Genomic DNA, 17743 nt, shown 5'->3' with positions numbered 1-17743 from the left:
CACCACAACCCGCCTGGTCCAGGGCCCCGGCAGGATGCTGTTACTGCCTGCCTCTGTGAGCATGCGCCTGCCCCCATGGGGTGCTGGGGGTGCCCCACTTGTGCTGAGCCGACAGGGGGCTGGGGCATCACGGACGCATCCCTGGTGCCAGCCGGATGGGAAATGGCACCGTTACGATGGGTCCCCTGTTCAGAGGCCACACGTCCTGCTGCTGGACGGTGAAAAGGAGCTGCAAGGGAACAGGGAGGCCGGGGATGAAGGGAGCGGTTGTGTGCCTTGGCAGCACGCTGAGGATGTTGCGAACAGGCGAGCCTGGCAAGCAGGAACCGGGGACAGTGTGTGTGTGTGGGTGAGCACTGGCAGCACAGCTTGAGGACTCTGGTGCGCGGCGGGGGGAGCTGGCAGCGAGCAGGGCCCCGCTGTGCGAGCACGCCGGATGCGTGTGTCCCCGAGCCCAGGCTGGGGATGGCGCGGGCACGATCCGGGGACAGGCACCATGTGCTGGCTGCAGGGCTGGAGCCGGGCCGCTGCAGGCATCCTGCTCCCCGAGGAGGCCGGGATGCCCGGTGACCGACCGGGTCTGCCCTGTGCCGGGATCCCCACTCCCCATGTCTGGCACACTGCAGGGGTGGCGAGGGACAAAACCGGCTCCCGGCCAGGACACGGCTGGGCTGGTTCAGAGGGACGAAGTGTGTCGTGTCTCACCGGTGCCAGGCCAGGCGGCAGCCCCACGGGGGTACGCCATGCCCCCGCGGTGTGCCACGGCCCGTGGGGTGAGCTGTGACAGCACGGGCGGCTCCTGCCCACCCGTGGGTGCTGGGGCGGGGGACACGCGGGGCTGAACCGCCGGAGGAGGGCGCAGAGTGTCCCACGGAGCCGAAACCCCGCGCCCCCCCCCTGCAGGGGGCTGGTGCAGCCGACGAGGCTGAGCAAAACGCATCTCCTGCCCCGGGCCGGGGGTGGGCGGTGTGGCCCGCTGCCACCAGACCCCCGCCACCATGACGGCCACCGGGGGCCGGCTGGAGCCGCCGGCGGCGGTCCCGGGGCCGTAGCCCAGGGGATTGCGGGCGCAGGGGGGTATCTCCTCCGCGCTGGGGATTTGCGCAAGGGGCGCTCGGCGCTGCGCGCACCCGGCCCGCCCCGGGCCCCGCCCCGCCCCGCCGGGGGGCACGGCCGGGCCGCCCCCTTCCTGCTCCTCCCCCCGCCCCGCCCCGCCCTCCCCGCGCCGCCGCCGCCGCCCGCCTCCGCGCCGCGATTTGCCGGTGCCGGCTCCGCCCGCTGCCCGCGCCGCCGCGGCCGAGGGGCGCGTTCAAACACGGCGAGGGAAGGAGCGGGGAGAGGAGCCGAGCGGGAGCGCAGCGCCGCCGGCATGGTGAGTGCGGGCCCGGTGCGCCTCCCGGGGAGCCCCGGTGCGTTTCCCGGTGCGCTTCCCGCTGCGCCTCCCGGGGAACTCCGATGCGCCTCCCGGTGCGCCCCGGTGCAGCACTTCCCTCCCCTCCCCGCCCCCGGTGCTCTCCGCCGCGCGGTGCTTTGTCCCGGGCTGCAGCGCGCTCGGCCGGGCCCGGCCCCGGCGACCGACCTCCCCCTCCGCCCGCTCCGCGCCGGAAATTCCGGCCGGGCTCGGTGGGGTGCGCAGGGGGTGCAGGCGGGTCCCCCGCGACCGCCGCCCCCCGGTTCGCGCCCGGGGGGACGGGGCTGGGTCTGTGGCCGTGTCCTGGCCGGGCAGGGCTCGGAGGGGGCACGGCCGGGGCTGGGACCAGATCGCGGCCGCCACCCCGGGAAGGAGCCGGGCTGGCCAGACCGGTGTTTTGCCGCCGCGGGGGTGACACCTCCCCGCCGCAGGCAGGACACCTCCGGGCTCCCGCGGCGTTTCCCAGACCTCCCCCAGCCTGACCTACTTCCTCGGCCGCCAGCGCCGGGAGGAGCCGCTGCGGGGCTCGGCCGAGCTGCTCCCGGCGGACGCCCCGGTACCGGGGGCTGGATGCCGTGAGCTTCCCCCTATGGGGAACATCCGTGTCCCCCATCCCCGCGCGCGCCCGGTGGCACCTCAGGCAGCCCGCACCCTCCCAGAGGGTCCATCCCTGCTGCCCTTCGCGGGGTGCCGATGCCTGGAGCAGGTGCTGGGCTTGCGGAGGGAGGTGACAGCGCAGGCCGGGAGCTGTCAGACAGGTTTGTGCGTGGCAGCAATTAAAAGCGGGTGTTTGTTTACCCGGTGCGTGGTGCTGAGAACCAGGGCAGCTTCCTGGGTGTAACCCGGGCCGGGAGCCGCAGCGGGGGCTCTACCTCCCCCCTGCCACGCTCGCCCTGTCCCCTCCGCCGGAGCGGCCTCTGAAGGTCATCGTCCCCTTCCCCAGCTCTGGGCCGGAGCTGAGGCCGAAGGCATCCATCCTCACACGTCCTTCCTCCCGCAGCCACCTGCGCAGGAAGCTGCATTGTCCCGTCCGCATCCTGCCCCTTCCAGCCATGTCCGGTGACAGCATCCCCCGCACGCACACAGTGGAGGGGCTGCGGCCGCCTCGTCCCTGCCTGGTGCCGGGCTGGGAGCGCCCGCAGAGGGAGCGGGACCGCAGAGGGAGCGGGACCGTGAGGGGGGCTGGGGAGCTCACCCTGCGTGGGGTGGGAGCCTGTGCCATGCGGGAAGCGTCCCCGTGGGGCTGGAGGGGTGCCTGGCCCCTGCGCACCCTGGGGAGGCCGAACCGATGAGCCTGGCGCTGGGCACCCCCAGGGTCGCTTTGGGGAGGTTTCCAGAGGGTGCCCGGAGCCCGAGGTCCCGGCGGGGTGGCTCCGTGCTGCTGGGCCGGGGCTGGCGCCAGGCCTGGGCAGGTGCTGCCGGCTCCCGAACTCGCCCAGCCGGGCGGCAGGTGCCTGTTTCTGTGGTGGCGGCCCCGGCCGCGGGCGGGAGGTGGGGCTGGGTGTGGGAGGGAGCTCTGCCATGGGGGGGGGTGGCAGGGGGGAGCCCCGGCTCGCTTTGCTCCCAAATCCCCTGGGCGGCTGCCTGGGACCTGGCAGGTCTCTCCCGGCGCCACGAGCCCAGGTCAGCCTTCGGGGCTGGCTGGGAAAGGGGGTGCTGGGGTGCTCGAAGTCCCGGCTGCCTGGCGTCGCTGACTTTGTCTCTCCTTCAGCAGTGCTGGTACTGGGCTTTTCTCTAATCCTCCATGGCAGCAGCACAGGGTCCTGTGACCTGTGAGCCTGACACCCGCATCCTCAGCACCTACCTCTCCTCAGAGCCCATCGGCGTTGTTGGCAGCATGGGCAGCGTGGGCAGCCTGGTGGAGAAGCAGGATCTGTCCCCCCTGGAGCTGCGGGCCCCGCTGGGGGGCTCGCGGGGGCTTCGGCAGCCTGACGGTTTGCTGCGCAAGGGGCCGAGCCAGCGGGAGCTCTTTGGCTACCTGCATGGGGCCAAGAAGGAGACGCGGTCGGAGCGGAAGCACCAGGCGTCGGGTGCCTGCTACAAGCGGGACTATGAGAGTGACCGTGAGAACCGGTCCCCTGAGCGCTGCTCCCGGGAGCATCACCGCGGGGCCGACTTCTCCAAGAGCTCTCTGCCCGAGAGGGGCCGCTTCGACAAGGTGAGGCTGTGGGCTCCATGCCGGCCCTGATATACATCCCGCTCTGTGAGAGGGTGGAGCTAGAGCGTAACAGTCTGTGGCCTGGGATGGGATGTGGGGATTTGAGGATGCCCAGGGGTATGGGGCTGGGAGCAAGTGGGTTCTCCCTGGCTCCAGGTGCTGGTGTGTGCTGGTGGGGCTGTTGAGCTCATCCTGACCCTGCTCTTTTCAGTGCCGCATCAGGCCTTCAGCCTTCAAGGCAGTGGCTGGGAAGGGGCTGGTCTCCATGCAGGGCCTGTCCTCCTCCAAGGGGCAGAAGCTGTCCAAGAGCAATGGGAGCCTGCACACGCTGCTGTCACAGAGCAGCACAGCAGCTTCGCAGCATGGCCCACTGCGCACCCACCTGCTCCATGCCATCAGCCTGGATGAGGCCTCCGACTCCAGCCACAACTCCATCCAGAGTTTCCCTTCCTATGGCTCCCGCCTCAAGCCTGCCCAGAGTCAGTTCAGCGCCTCTATGGGCCACATCAACCACATTGGGGGCTCCTTGGATAGGGTTTCCCGGAGCCCCAGGGACACCCTGGCCCCAGAGAAGGTGCCCCTGTCCTGCAAAAGCATGGCCACGCTGAGCCGGCTGCAGAGCCCCGGTGAGCCACCGCCACCCTACGAGTTCACCTACTCACTGGAGGATGCGGTGAAGCAGCTGGAGGACCGGCTGCAGGAGACGGGAGGAGAGCTGCGGCAGCTCAAGAGGAGCCTTAGCGAGACCGAAGACCCCTTCACACAGGTGAGCTGTGGGGCTGGAGCTCTGCTGGGTGCCTCAGGCAAGGGGTGTAGGGCAGCGGTGCCTGGGTGGAAGGAGCAACGAAGGAGGTGGTGTCCTGCTATGGTGGGTGGTGGGCTGGGAATGTCCAAGTGTAGAAGGACTCAACATCATGAGACCTTTTGGGATCCCTCCCTGGGGCTGCCCCGTACAGAGGCAGGCTACAGACCCTCACCAGCGTTCACCTGTGCTGGCAGGCGTTTGAGGACAAGCAGCGGCTATGGCTGGATGAGCTGGAGGATCTGAAGCAGATGTACATGGCCCGGCTGCAGCAGGTGACGCAGCAGGCGCAGCGTGGGCAGCGGGCACTGCAGCTGCAGCTCTACAAGGCGCAGCAGGAGAAGAAGCGGCTGCAGGAGGAGCTGAGCATGCAGCAGTGCCAGTGTGAGGATCCCAAGCTCCGGCAGCCCCAGGGTGAGCGTGTCAGCCCCAAGTTGGAGGACACCAAATGGGAGGTGAGTCCCCTTCCTGCCCTCCCTGTTGCCACCCTCCTGGCCATGAAGCCAGGACCGGGGCAGCGGTTCCCTGCTCTGGTGTCACTTGTGGCCAGAGGACAGGCAGTGGTGACCCAGGTGTGATGCTCATGGTTTCCCCGGGGTGCTGTGGTGACCTTCTGGGGTGCTGCCACCCCTAGGCTCCTGTTCCCCCAGCCCTTCCTCAGTGCTTGCCTGTGCCCTGCAGGTGTGCCAGAAGGCAGCGGAGATCTCCCTGCTGAAGCAGCAGCTCCGGGACACCCAGGAGGAGATGGCTCAGAAGCTGAGTGAGATCTTCAGCCTGAAGACGCAGCTGCGGGAGGCCAAGGCGGAGGTCCAGGCCAGGGACTCCCAGCTGGCACAACTGGCAGACTCCTTCCAGAGTCCCCCGGAGCCTGGTGCCTCGCTGCCGCTGGGCGATGACCCCATGCCGGCATGCCAGGATTTCCCCGGCTGCGAAACTGATGACTCCAAGTGCCGGGGCCTTCACAGTGACACGGCGGAGCCCCTGGAACGGCAGGTGGAGTGGCTGTGGGCAGAGCTGCTGCGGGAGCGGCGCCAGGGCCAGCTGCAGGCTGTGAACTTTGAGCTGGAGAGGAAAACCTGGCAGGAGGAGAAGGAGAAGGTGCTGCGGTATCAGCGGGAGCTCCAGGCCAGCTACATGGAGATGTACCACAGGAGCCAGGCGCTGGAGCGGGAGCTGCGGCAGCTGCGATCAGAGCCCAGGGATGTCGGGGCCGACTCGCCATGGATCGAGCGGGTGGAATCCTCAAAGATCTGACCGGTGGGACTGTGAAGGGGGAAGGTCTCTTGCTGCTGCAACAGGACGATCTCAGGGTCTGCACAAGGACCGGCCGCTCGGCGCTGCCCTGGGGTGAGGGACTGGTTGCGACAAGGGAGCTTTTCCTTCTTGCAGTGTTTCAGGCCCTTCTGGGGGGGGAGAGTGTCCGAGGGGGAGGGTCATCCGTGCCAGGGTCGGGGTCTTGCATGTGCCCTGTGCTCTGACTCCAGGAGCGTTTGCCCTGTGATTCCTTCTCCCTTAGGGGCAGAAACCAAGCGCCCTGTCAGCCATTCCCTGTCCCTCCTGCTCTGCCGCCCTGTTCCCTACAACCAGTAACTTAGTGTCTTGCTAAGGAGAGGCCCAAGCCCTGTCCCCAGCCCCACTGCCTTGCTGGGGAGCTTCCAGCTGCCGCAGTGCCAGCAGGGCCCCAGACCTGCAGTGCCCTGTGCCTGCACTGGTTCGTGTTGGTGCCACTGGGAAGGCAGAGGAGGAAAGCCTGGCAAGTGCTGGGACTGCTGAGGGGAGCAGCTGTCCCAGCACCTCTGGTGGCTTTCTGTGTCACCCACCAGCGCTGGGGCTGTGCTGCAGCAGAGGGCGGTTAACGCAGCTTCCCTGGGGGGAGCGAGTGGGGGGTGAGTGCCTTGTGTGAGGGACGGGAACCTGGTGCCCTGCCATGCTGGGAGGCCTGCGGGGGAGGGGTGAGGTGGGGGCATGCAGGCAGGGATGCTCCCCAGTCTGGGCAGGGGCTGGGGTATCCCCACATGCCCTCTCCTAGGAGGGAGGCCCAGCCCGGCTCTCCGCGGCCTTTCCTGCAATAAACCCGCATTTCGTTCTTCCGGCCTCAGCCTTCGCTTTCCTCCAGCGGGCGGGGGGTGCCGGCGGCCCCCAGCCAGGCCAGGCGGGTGTGCGGGCCCGGCCCGGCGGAACAACCGGCTGGGGCGTTGCAGCGGGCTGAGTCACGGCAGGGCCGGGCCCCGCGGGGGCGGACGGACCGGCTCCTGGGGCGCTGCCGTCGGGATGGGCCGTGGCCCCCCCGCCATGGTTTCACCACGGGAGACACCACCCCCCACCCCCCCCGCCGCGCGTGGTCCGCCCAGCCCCGTCTGTGCACCCCCCCGCGGCGGGAGTGGTCTCTCCCGGCACCCCCCCGCGGCGCAGCGCCCCCTGGCGGCGCGACGTCCCCCCCACCACACAGCACCAGGACCGCGTCTTCAACCCCCACAAACGCCTTTATTCGCCCCACAGCGCCCCCCGCCACCGTCCCGCGGGGCACGGCCCGTTCCCGGCTCTTCACAGCGGCAGGGGAAGGGCCTCCACCTCCTCCAGGCACTCATCGTAGGTCTCCTGGTACTCCTCGTGGGGCTTGATCATGATAACACAGGTTGGGCGCTTCGAGCCAGCTGCGGCTCCCAGGTCCTGTGGGAACAGTCCAAGGCCATGGGGGAGGCTGGGGGATGCCATATCCCCCCCGAGGTGAGAAGCTGGACACTCAGCCAACACACTTCATGCCCTGGCCTCATGCAGGGAAGATGACTGCCAGCCCTTCAAACCCAAGCCCTCCAGATTTATGCTGGATTTAAGAACCGTTCTCCCAGCTCAGCTCCTACATCCCAGAAGCAAAGTGCTGGGGTGGCACATGCCAGGAGGGGCTGGCGCTAGTCTCACACACCATTCTCCTTCCTCAGAGTGGGCAGCCAGGCTCTGCAGAGCCACCCGTGTCTGGGGTTTAGTCCCAAAGACACATCCCTACCCCCAACTTCCAGTCTATGAAGGGGAGTATGCCCCACCAACCCCACACTTTGGCCAGTGTCTCATTGCTGCAAGCAGCCAGGTCCCAATGCAGAGCCAAGGGGGGGGAAACCACACTTTGGTTCTGTCCCAGAGAGCTCCCATCCCCAGGTGTGGCTGGGACTCGATTACAGCAAACAGTTCTGTGGTCCCATAGTGCAACACTCCTACATCTGTGCCATGACCGTTTATCTCTCTCGGGCCCTGGCCACAGACAAGCACCGGGTGCTTTGCTCAGGCACTGGATTTGCACCTCCCCAGGAAGGCTCCAGGCACTACCTGGACCGGGCGCTGCCACCGGGCTCCCACTCACTGGGGCTGGCTCCTCCCGGCTGTGCAGCCGCAGCCCCTTACCGATTTGGAAGGGACGTATGCGTAGGGGATGCTCCTGTCCTCGCACATGATGGGGATGTGGCAGTACACATCGATAGGCAGCGTGTCGCCGGCCAGCACTGTGATCCTGAAGGGGAAAGCCCGTGTCAGCAGCAGGGCCAGGCCGGGCTGAGCTGGGGCAGTGGGGCCAGGGCAGCGCTTACCCCTTCTCGCCCTTGTTGATGAACTTCTGGACCTCCTTCACACCGCGGCGGATCTTCTTGTGCTTGGCCGCTGCAAGAGAACCACACTGTGAGGGGGCTGCTCCGCCGCGGCCCAGCCCCCGCCATGCCCCGGTCCCGCTACCGGCCACACCTTTCCTGATACACTTGTAGAGCTTGCGCGTCAGCTTGCGGGAGGCGAGCGGCCGGGCGATGGGGTTCAGGAAATCCAGCTGCTCCTGGTACGAACGCTCAGGCGTTCTCTCCGCCTCCGCTGCCGCCTCTGGGTGCTTCTCCCGCGCCATGGCCGCGCCGCCACTTCCGTTTCCGGGACATGTGCAGCCCGCCAGGCGGGACTGACAGCTCCCGGCTCTTCGCCAGCCAATCGGCAACGCCCCGGGCGCTGCCGGCCCCCGGCGCCGGCCAATAGCGAGCAGCACACCCCAGCCCTCGGACCGCCCCCGCCCCCTCCGGCCACCGTCACACACGTGGGACAAGGAGCCAGCAGGGGCCGTCGCTGCGGGGCGGGCAGCGGGGTCAGCCGCAGCCTGGGTGCGCACAGCCGGGCTCCGGCTCGCCCCAGCTGGTCACAGACGGCGGCGTTAACCCCTTTCCTTCATCCCAAGGGCCTTCCCGCACGTCAGGGCTGCGCCGCGGCCTTCCCAGGGAAGCGAGGAGGTTTCTCTCCTGGTGGCCCTCCCAGGAACCGCTGTGTTCCTCATCCCATCTGCCTAGCAGGCACCACCGAGGGACAACCAGCTCTGCCAAGGGCCATGGCTGCACTGCCCGCACACCCCCTGCGCCCCAGCAGGCGCCTGAGCCAGGGAGACAACACTGCTCCGAAAGAGCCAGGCCTCAGGTGTGGTGTATTATCTCCTCCCCAGCCCCAGCCTGCCCCTGGAGCACAGGAGGGCTTCACACAACATCTGCAGCTGCTCCAAGACATCTTGCTGCATCTCCACAGCCATGTGGTGCACGTGGTGGTTGAAGCTGTTGTACATCATCGCGTTCTGGAACATGAGCATGAGGTCACGCTGGAACTGGATCACAGACTTAATGTGTCCCTTTGACAGTCTTCTCTTTATGCTGGTTAAATCCATGGGTCTAAAAAAGATGGAAAGGAGGAGAATCAAATTGCAACCCAGGGCCAGGCATTCTTCAGGCTCTGCAGGAATGTGCTTACACTTGTTCCAGCATGGCCCTGAAAGCATAGCTATTTTCAATCAATTTTATTGTTCAGGACAAAGAAGGGGAGTGAGAAATGTTTTTATTCTAAGTCAGACAAAAGTAAGTTTAGCCAATGCAGCACTTGCTATCCAATCAACTTGGCAGGTCATTAGCAGTCACCTCTAAAAGAAATCTGATGTTGAGCTCCAGAGAAGGCAAGCAGAGCAGTTCTAGTTATTCATGAAGTCAGTCCAGGTCTTAGTGGAGAAAGAAAAGTTACTAAAATAGGTATCTATTAAAACCCCTTAAAATCAAATGGTGCCACTAGCAAAAATAGCAGTGCTGATAAGGGGAACATGACGGACAATAAATATTACTTCCCTTATTTTGACAGAATGAGAAAATGAATGGCTGCAGAGAGCACAACTGTGACCAGAATAGAGTATGATTCAGCTCTCAAAAATGCCCTTAATCTCTCTGGGAAATATGACCCACTTCTCCACTGAGAGTAAAACATTTGGGCAGCAAGCGGTGGATGAGGAGAGGGTATCGACTTAGGCACACGCTTCCAAGATGGGGAGAAGAGGCTGTTCAGCTGCAGAAGCTGAATCCGCTGCTCAGACAGGCCTTACAGCTGTGCCTGGAGAAAGTCAGCCATACAATGCTGGCTAAGGGCAGGCACAATTCCCATCAGCTCCAGAGTCAGTGCAAGCTTCCAGGTTCTAATCACCTGGAAGGGAGTTTTAACACATCAACGGGAGATGCTGGTGACAGCCAGACTTGGGAAAAGGAACGAGGAAACCATCCCACTGGTCCTTTGGAAACCAGGGAAGACAGAAAAAATGGAGAGAAATCAGCTAGCAAGTGCTTCCTCCACAAACTCACCTCTTTACCACATCCCTGTATCCAGGGGCCTGTTTCTCTGATACTGCCTTCAGGAATGGGCCACTGTACCTACAGGAACAAGCACAAGGAATGACATCTGTCCACCTCTCCACCAAAGCCAGCACTGCAACATGGAGCAGTGCCTACCTCTCCCCGCTCGCTGAGAGGGCCACGGCTGATTAGCAACAGCCAGTATTTGGTGGCTGGCGTGACTCAGCATGGGAGGGGGCTGAGCCCCTCACTGAAGCTGGCTGTACCGGCTGTGTAGGAAGCAACACTTGGGCTCTGCCATGTTAAGCAGAGGAAAGAAATATGCAGTATTCTCTCCAGCTCTGCAGCGTGCAGCTGTTCTTGCTGCAAGGACAGCCAGAAGCAAAGCCATGGAGAGACAAGCCAGCTTGTGGCAGCTGTTGTGGAGGGGAGGACAAGGCCTCATGACACAGGAGCTGGAACTCCGGGCAATGTGTTCAGGAGCCATGTCAATCCAACACTTTGCCCCCATATACCTGTGACTGGCTATCATCTTCCAAATGGACAGGAAAGTTCTTTTGAAGAGCAAATGCTGCACAGGGTTATCCCAATTCAGCTGCACCCTGTGGAGGGAATATATTGCCAGATCATCACACATGAGACAAAGTGGAGGTGGCAGTGCTGCTGGGATGCAGCAATGCTGGGATGGTGGAAGCTTTCTGCATCTGAATGCACAACTAAACATCCAGAATGCAGGAAGATGCAGGGCAATAGGTAGAAACAAGAGCTGAGCAGCTCTAAAGGGCTGGATCAAATTGGATAGAAAAACTCACGCTACTCTGAAGTTTAGAACTTTACTAAGGTGGTTTTTATTCAGTTTCTCATTCCAAACCCCCACAGTTTTCCTTTGGGAGGCAGCCCAGGTGATCACACATATGGCAGAGGCTGCGTGTGATTGACATGTTTGCATCTGCCTAAAGGGGGCTGGTAATGCCTCTCCTAGGAGCTGGACTGGACATAGCTTGACAAAGCACGATGCCCAGCTCACACAAGGCCTAGCTGCCTTGAGGAAACATGTATTTTCTATTTAATCTCTACTCTTCTCACTTACTAGGATCAATGCCCAAAAATGCTGGCAGATTCACAGAAATAGCACAAATTACCTCCCCCTCTCCTGATCTCCTTGCCTATCTCACCTTCCTGGAAGTGACTTGTGCCATACACTCGTTCTCATGTGAGACAAGGGCAACAACTTTGTTCTGCTGTGCCTGCAAGAGAGTAGAAGGAACTACTTACAGCTGCATGTTGGCAGGGCTTGGAGAGGCCTGCACGGGGGCTGCAGAGGTGCTATCACTGTCATCTTGACCATGGGCCTGATTACTCATCTCCTGTGGATGCAGCTCACCTAAAGCTTGTTCTCTGGGAGTCTCCTGAGTCTTGTCCTGAAGAACACAGAGGAAAAGGAAGATTTGTCTAAAATGGCAGCCCATTGCCTGAATCCTTTATGTAGAAGCCAGCTTGCTGCACATCCCTTCACTGCATCCAGTCTCAGCTGGGAGCTAGCTCGCTCTCTTGTTATTCTGAAGGATGTTGTCTGACCATATTCAGACCTTCGCTGTGCTGCCCACCACTTCGGTAGCAGCTGGCTCTGATCTTTTGGATCATAACCACCTCTGGCTAATACAGACACTGTGGAGCTGGCTGGTGCCCAGTGTTGTGTCTGCTTTTCTGGGAAAAGCCATGGATGTAGAGAGGGCTCAGAGGAGCTGAGATAAGACTGCCTCAGGCTTGTTAAAGCTCAAGACACAGATAGTGGTATTCCCTAGAGTGCAACAAGGTTGTTTCCTTACAAACTCCCACATGATTATGACAAAGAACATACTCAGCCAGGAAGGAGAGTGTTGCTATTGTTGTAGTGATTTGCTAATAAAATGCAGAGTGACAGGTGCAGGGAGAGAGGCTTTCTGGAGTCCAGAAGTGGGATTATGTGCAGAGGCACCTGAGAATCCTCAACAGATCTGAAGCATGGAGCAGACTCCGGAAGAAAGTGGACACTGTGCTGTGTCTTGGCTTTGACCACTCGGAGAACCGCAAGGGAACTGCTGAGAATAACACCATCCTGGCTGAACTGGGGAAATGCAAGAACCCTTAAAGTTATTTCTGTCTCCAGCGTCTAAGTTTGCAAGGGAACAAATGTGAGTGTGGAAAAATGGCACTGTTCTTCCACTGCTGTGTTACCTGCTCCAGCAACACCTTGCAGGCTGGTGGGAACCCACAGCCCCCTAGACACAGAACTGATGCAAACCAGGCTAGACAGTGCCTGCTTCCAAGACGTGATGGTCTCTAGGGCAGATGGTTATTGCTATCACAGCCACGTGGGCCTGAAACCAGCCAAGCTGCGTGCTGTATAACACAGCAATTAGAACAAGGCAAGTATTCCAGTCTTGCCTTAAACCTGAGAGCAGACTGCCAGCTCTCATGAGTCACCTTTACACTGCCAAGGAGCAATTCCTCCAACTCGCAACTGAGGGTTTGATCTGTAACCAGCTTCCTGTTCATAAAGATACATATCCATACATTAAAAAAACATCCTTTGCCTCATACATTTCTTTTGCATTCCCCTCCCAGCTGTCTCCTCCATGTCCCTGTCTCCCCACTCAGAACCTGGGATTTCCCCATCTCTCCTAGATCAGATTTTCTGCATTCTCTTGTCTCTCATCCCAGACCAGAGGCTCTCTTATGACCACCTCTCCCCTACCTCTCTTTCCAGGAAGTGTTCTTTCTCATCTTTTGCCAGGATGTGTAGTTGACTTGCTTTTGCTCCTGTGGCTGATATTCCTGTGGTCTTTTCCTGGCACCTCACATCTTCCCCATCACCCCGCTTCACAGAGCCACAATAATCTCGCGGAGTTTGTGGTGACTCTGTGCTGCTGATGCGGAGAGGTTCCATCATTTGGGTTACCTGCAACACAGAGATTTATTGCTTCGGACTGTGAAGGGAGCAGAAATAAACAGCACAGATGCTATTTTTGCATTCACTCACGAATGCCTTTCCATTTTTAGGAATCCCTGCAAAATCTTCTGATGAAGCCCTGTGTTATTATTACAGTGTCAGTACACTGACATCTCTGTGCTTTAGGGTGAGCTGTGTTTTGGCAAAGCAGCTGCCAGATTGCAATGCCAGCTTTAAATGGGAGGAAGGACTAGGCTTGGGACAGGGAGCAAATGAACTCAAGGCATCTGCTCCTCCCCCAGACTGTGTGTGTGTAGGGATGGTGGAGGCCCTGAAAACCTAATGTTTCGGGAGGGCCTGACCTATGCCACCCACCTTCCTGTCATCCAAACAGCCCTACCTCTGAGAAGAACTGGAGCAGACTGTTGTCTTCACATGGCCTCTCTTCCTTTTGGTAGTCTTCACTATCATCCTCCCGAAGAGGCTCATTGAACTCCAGCTCACAGTCTGCTTCTTGGCCGCTCTCCTCTAGGTTCCCCAGGGCCACCTCTTCAGTATTCCTCCAGCTCCCCAGATCCAGATCCAAGCTTGAATTCCAGCTGAGAAGAGACTGGAAGTCACTGTTCTCTGACTTGCTGGGAGACTCCGTCTCAGGCTCCCACCACACAGAGGCACGGTCCACCTGCAAATAAAGAGAGAGACAGAAATTTCTTTGTACCCTGATCCAGGACTGCAAAGCTCAGCTTGCTTCCTGACATGCTCAGAGAGCAAAAACACGGGAAGACTCTGTGAGGTGAGCAGCCTACACCTGAGCCCACACAGTGTGTGGCAGGGCTGCAGCTTTGCAACACAAACTGCCATTTCAGAGCAACTGAATTTCAGGTTTTCTGGTGCTTTTGCTGTGCTCTCCCCTTGCACAGGGGTTGGTTGGTTACTGTGCTTAGGGGATGCAGAGCTGGTAGGAGCATGTGGCTTTGCCAGCTGCTACATGTTTAAGGAGCCAAAGGCATCCAGCAGCGAGCTCAAACCAAGTCATGCTGGGACTCCTGAGCTGCTGACAGTTATGCATGAGTGACTCCAAGGACAAGTCACTGCAATTCCCTTTGCTGCCCCCTGAGAACTTTTTATACTGTAACTTACTACAAACCTTACAGACATTTTGTTTTGAAAGTGACAGATGTGATTTAGCTGGCTGTATAACCACACACAGTCACACACTGACAGGGGACAGTTCTCCACACTTCAGAAAATGTAAGTTAGCATTCTTGTAAGAAGGAAGAAACCATTCAATTAATCTCTGTTCATTAGTCCATGCCTAAGTGTCTTCTACTGCACAAGTCCACTATGATTTCTCCAAGTCTGGGGAACTGCCTGCAGAGCCACAGCAACAACAGTAAAGGCTGTTAGAAAAATCTATATCTTGCCACTGAACTCAGCTACCTGGATGCTGTACCTATGGAGAATTCTATGCATTAGTTAGCAGTGTCTTTAGAGTTCTCAGTTAATTATGTACAACCTAATTTTTCCAAAGGTTTGAACAAGGACCTTTCTCACTGATCTCCTTTTGCATTCTCAGGACTGCTAGCACAGCTACAAATACAGCTTATGGTGCATAACTGGGAGAAATAATGAATCCATTGGGTTTGGGGTGAGAAAGCTTGTTTGCTTATTTTATGAACTTACAAGCAGAGCTAGGATTCGAAAGGCTGTCCTTCTGAAACCTCTTTCAAAACAGGTAAAATTTGATGAGGTAAAGGGTAACATTACCTGCTCTCAGCTTCCAGCTGAAGGAGCTGGGCAAACTGTGATTTCATCTGCAGAGTAACCCCATGCCATACGCGCTTTCCTGCACCATCAGCAGAGCTGGCTGCAGATGCAGAACCAGCCACCACAGCTCAGCTGAAGACCAGAGAAGCCGTAGCCTAGAGTAATCCAATTACTTGTGATCATCTTTCTGTACTCCAGTTGAGAGGGATAAGCATTTTAAAATCAGGAAGCCCAGGGAACTTGGGCATAAGCATCGATTAAAAAGATCTTCGGCCTTATGTTCGGTTTTATTAAATCTTGGAAGACTCAAGATGCCGGAGAGCAGAACAGCTGCATTAGCGCAAGACAAGTGGGATGAGTGAAATTAGACTGCTTAGTTCCACACCAAATCTGTACAAAAAATAAAGGACAAAATTATACAGACTTCAACTTTTAATTAAGAACTGCCTGACAGTTCTTAATTATGTTGGCTCCATAAGTCACCAGCAAGGAATCATTATCAAATTAGAAAGTTTTAGTTCACTTTGCAGAGATCAGACACTGCGCAACCCTTGCAGGTACCAGAAAAAGCTGTTAGAAATAAAAAAGACAGCCTTTAAAAGGAACTTACATGTCAAAACAAGAAAAATGATAAAAGCCTGAACTCTAGTAAATGAAATGTAGAATCTGCAATAAAGTAGGCAGAAAAAAAAAAAAAGAAGGAAAAATAGAGAACAATTTGCTAAAGACATAAAAGCAAATAACAACAACAAACCTCATCAAAAACATCAGAGAGCTGCCAGATGATCAGTGGGGATGACGCACGATCAGTGCCAAACATTTCAGTGGAAAATAGGGCCAGTTGGAAAACCAAATTAATCATCATTATCAGCAGTTGCCACAGAAATCACACGAGACTTTCTCTTGGGATGGGTCTGAGACTGTTTCTAATTAAAATGTCAACAGGGAAGGTTTTACACCAGTTTGAGAGAGGGAGCAAACCTTAGAACCCGTTGGGATTCACTACTGAATCCTAAATAATCTTACATATAATGTGACCAAACCTAGGCTGTGTAACCTGTCATTTGAGTTAGCCACAGCACAAGCACAGCAAGAGGCGATTGTTATAAAAGAAGGGATGTCAGGAGATGCAGCACACTAAGCCTTAGCTCTGTACTAGACAGATTAAAACAAAGTACTAGGAAGAACAGAATTAGTAGTCAGAGCATAAGCTGATGACCTGGGAAAGAGTCAACGGAGCTCTGTAGAGAAAACTGTAGCTTAGATTTTTAAAGATCTTAAACATCATTAAAGGCTATTAAAGTGTCATGGGACAAGAGGAAAGGCTCATTTAGAGAAAAATACCTGGTTAAGAGAAAAAACCAAGGGTAGCAACAAACAGCGATGCTTTCCATAATGAAAGGAAGTTACTAGTGGGCATAATAAAGGTCTTCCCACGTGCTGCAATGTTGGTTATTCAACATGAACAAAGACAGGGCAGAGGAGACAGAGCCAGACTCTTCTCAGAGGCCAACAGTGAAAGGAGAAGGGGCAGTGATGACAAGTTACACCAAATGAAATTCAGACGGGTATATGTTCACTCCATGAGGGTAGGTAAGCACTGAAACAAGTTGTCCAGAGGTGTTAGGGAATCTCCATCCTTGGAGATTTTTCAAAACTTGACTAGATAAGGCTCCCAGCCACCCAGTCTACTTTGGAAGCTGGCTCTGCTTTGAGCAGCAGGTTGGACTAGATGAACGGACAACTGAGTCATAGAATCACAGAATGATTTGGGTTGGAAGGGACCTTTGAAGGTCATCTAGTCCAACCCCCCTGCAATAAGCAGGGACATCTTTAAGTAGACCAGTTGCTCAGAGCCCTGTCGCACCTAATCTTGGATGTTTCCAGGGATGGGGCATCTACCACCTCTCTGGGCAACCTGTTCCATTGTTTCACCACCCTCATAGTAAAAATGTCTTCCCTATATCTAGTCTGAATCTACCCTACCCTCTTTTAGCTTAGAACAATCATCCCTTGTCCTATCACAACAGGCCCTACTAAAAAGTTTATCCCCAACTTAAATTATTCCATAAAATACATGAAAGCCAAAGAACTTTCTGAAGGATGAAATTAACAACATGTCATCTCTGGAACCTTGAGGACATCAAAATTCAAATCAGGAATCTGTTCCTGGTTTTAGTAGTGAAGGACAGTTAATCAGCAAGCAAACCAAAGGATTCTACATTTCTAGCATCAGTAGAGTGACTCTTGGTGGAAATACACCCCAGCCATACATGGGACTCAACAGCAGGCACAACCAGCTTCAACACAAAGCTTGTGAAAATCAGGAGTTCTGGTCTTAATCCCTCTGGTCTTAATCCCAGTGACTCAGTCTCCTGCAATTTGTGTGTCAGAAAGCTGCACCCTGTACCAGCTGCACAGAAGTGCAAACCACTCCCAGCTACTACAAGCATCAGGAAGGACAGTGGGTTTGGTTGGGTTTTTTTTTTTTTCCCCTGGAAGGTCATAGGGGCAGAAGATAATGCAAGTTTCATCTCACAGGTCATCTGAGCAGAAAATAAGGTGCCTTGAAAATTGTTACAGACAACTTACACCTCAGTTAAGCATCCATGTTGCTCAGGAAAAGACCTGTAATTTCCAGCAGAGAAACAGTTCACAAGCTCAGATGTGACACCAGGTACTGGCATGCCTTACAGCTGCTGGAATCACAGATTTTCACTCAGACTACTGTACCCTTGACAAATCTCTGGGGAAAGAATGTAAAGTACATTTCAATACATCGGTGCCTTAGGAAAAGCTCCAACAAGACAATAATATTTAACTTCTCACAATTAGATCTCCTGTTTCATCACAACAGTGCCACAATCTCACACGCTCAAGCAGGGCATCTTCCCCTCCATCCAAGCACCAGGCAACATTCCCACGATTAATCGATTATCTCTAATGTCAAAGTTCTGCGATGCTTGCCTGCTCTATTGATGACTGGAAGAGAGTTGTATTTGCAGATATTCAAGGCAGGTGTGCACACCTGTGCAAAACCAGGGTTCCTCACTGC

General features: G+C 57.2%; 3 protein-coding genes across 6 annotated transcripts; 1 reads left to right on the top strand and 2 right to left on the bottom strand.

The window, feature by feature from the left end:
- The first annotated feature begins 1216 nt into the window (after positions 1-1216).
- Positions 1217-6458, top strand: N4BP3 (NEDD4 binding protein 3). 2 transcript variants are annotated; one of them, XM_055719370.1, is made up of 5 exons: positions 1217-1372; positions 3126-3569; positions 3781-4335; positions 4569-4826; positions 5053-6458. In XM_055719370.1, exons 2-5 carry the CDS (start codon positions 3156-3158, stop codon positions 5623-5625), a joined length of 1800 nt encoding a protein of 599 aa, XP_055575345.1. In that variant the 5' UTR covers positions 1217-1372; positions 3126-3155; the 3' UTR covers positions 5626-6458. The 2 variants fall into 2 exon arrangements, with proteins under 2 accessions (XP_055575345.1, XP_055575346.1); XM_055719371.1 differs by having other exon boundaries at positions 3123-3569.
- Positions 6459-6835: 377 nt separating this feature from the next.
- Positions 6836-8281, bottom strand: NHP2 (NHP2 ribonucleoprotein). Of its 2 annotated transcripts, none has more exons than XM_027802096.2 (4): positions 8101-8281; positions 7950-8019; positions 7768-7873; positions 6836-7072 (listed from the first exon to the last, which is right to left on the bottom strand). In XM_027802096.2, the coding sequence occupies exons 1-4, from the start codon at positions 8249-8251 to the stop codon at positions 6956-6958; spliced, it is 444 nt and encodes a 147-aa protein (XP_027657897.1). In that variant the 5' UTR covers positions 8252-8281; the 3' UTR covers positions 6836-6955. The 2 variants fall into 2 exon arrangements, with proteins under 2 accessions (XP_027657897.1, XP_005437040.1); XM_005436983.4 differs by having other exon boundaries at positions 6836-7041; positions 8101-8279.
- Positions 8282-8787: 506 nt separating this feature from the next.
- On the bottom strand, positions 8788-17685 carry LOC106631022 (bromodomain-containing protein 8-like). Of its 2 annotated transcripts, XM_055718642.1 has the most exons (7): positions 14689-17685; positions 13322-13603; positions 12727-12930; positions 11265-11410; positions 10505-10591; positions 9999-10067; positions 8788-9050 (listed from the first exon to the last, which is right to left on the bottom strand). In XM_055718642.1, the coding sequence occupies exons 3-7, from the start codon at positions 12919-12921 to the stop codon at positions 8816-8818; spliced, it is 732 nt and encodes a 243-aa protein (XP_055574617.1). In that variant the 5' UTR covers positions 12922-12930; positions 13322-13603; positions 14689-17685; the 3' UTR covers positions 8788-8815. The 2 variants fall into 2 exon arrangements, with proteins under 2 accessions (XP_055574617.1, XP_014133652.2); XM_014278177.3 differs by lacking the exon at positions 14689-17685 and having other exon boundaries at positions 13322-14668.
- Positions 17686-17743: the final 58 nt, after the last annotated feature.

This window comes from Falco cherrug, chromosome 8, assembly GCF_023634085.1.
Source record: "Falco cherrug isolate bFalChe1 chromosome 8, bFalChe1.pri, whole genome shotgun sequence".
Lineage (NCBI taxonomy): Eukaryota > Metazoa > Chordata > Aves > Falconiformes > Falconidae > Falco > Falco cherrug.
This window is presented reverse-complemented; position numbering and strand designations above follow the sequence as displayed.

What these genes read in the sequence shown, in the direction of transcription:
- NHP2 (XM_005436983.4), bottom strand. Translation starts at nt 8,251, where the DNA reads ATGGCGCGGGAGAAGCACCCAGAGGCGGCAGCGGAGGCGGAGAGAACG. An exon ending in ATCAACAAGGGCGAGAAGGG is followed by an intron (nt 7,874 to 7,949) that starts GTAAGCGCTGCC and finishes TTTCCCCTTCAG; the next exon opens with GATCACAGTGCTGGCCGGCG. An exon ending in CATACGTCCCTTCCAAATCG is followed by an intron (nt 7,042 to 7,767) that starts GTAAGGGGCTGC and finishes CTGTTCCCACAG; the next exon opens with GACCTGGGAGCCGCAGCTGG.
- LOC106631022 (XM_055718642.1), bottom strand. Translation starts at nt 12,921, where the DNA reads ATGATGGAACCTCTCCGCATCAGCAGCACAGAGTCACCACAAACTCCG. An exon ending in AACACTTCCTGGAAAGAGAG is followed by an intron (nt 11,411 to 12,726) that starts GTAGGGGAGAGG and finishes TGTGTTCTTCAG; the next exon opens with GACAAGACTCAGGAGACTCC. An exon ending in AGCCCTGCCAACATGCAGCT is followed by an intron (nt 10,592 to 11,264) that starts GTAAGTAGTTCC and finishes TTCCCTCCACAG; the next exon opens with GGTGCAGCTGAATTGGGATA.
- N4BP3 (XM_055719370.1), top strand. Translation starts at nt 3,156, where the DNA reads ATGGCAGCAGCACAGGGTCCTGTGACCTGTGAGCCTGACACCCGCATC. An exon ending in CCGAAGACCCCTTCACACAG is followed by an intron (nt 4,336 to 4,568) that starts GTGAGCTGTGGG and finishes CTGTGCTGGCAG; the next exon opens with GCGTTTGAGGACAAGCAGCG. An exon ending in TGGAGGACACCAAATGGGAG is followed by an intron (nt 4,827 to 5,052) that starts GTGAGTCCCCTT and finishes TGTGCCCTGCAG; the next exon opens with GTGTGCCAGAAGGCAGCGGA.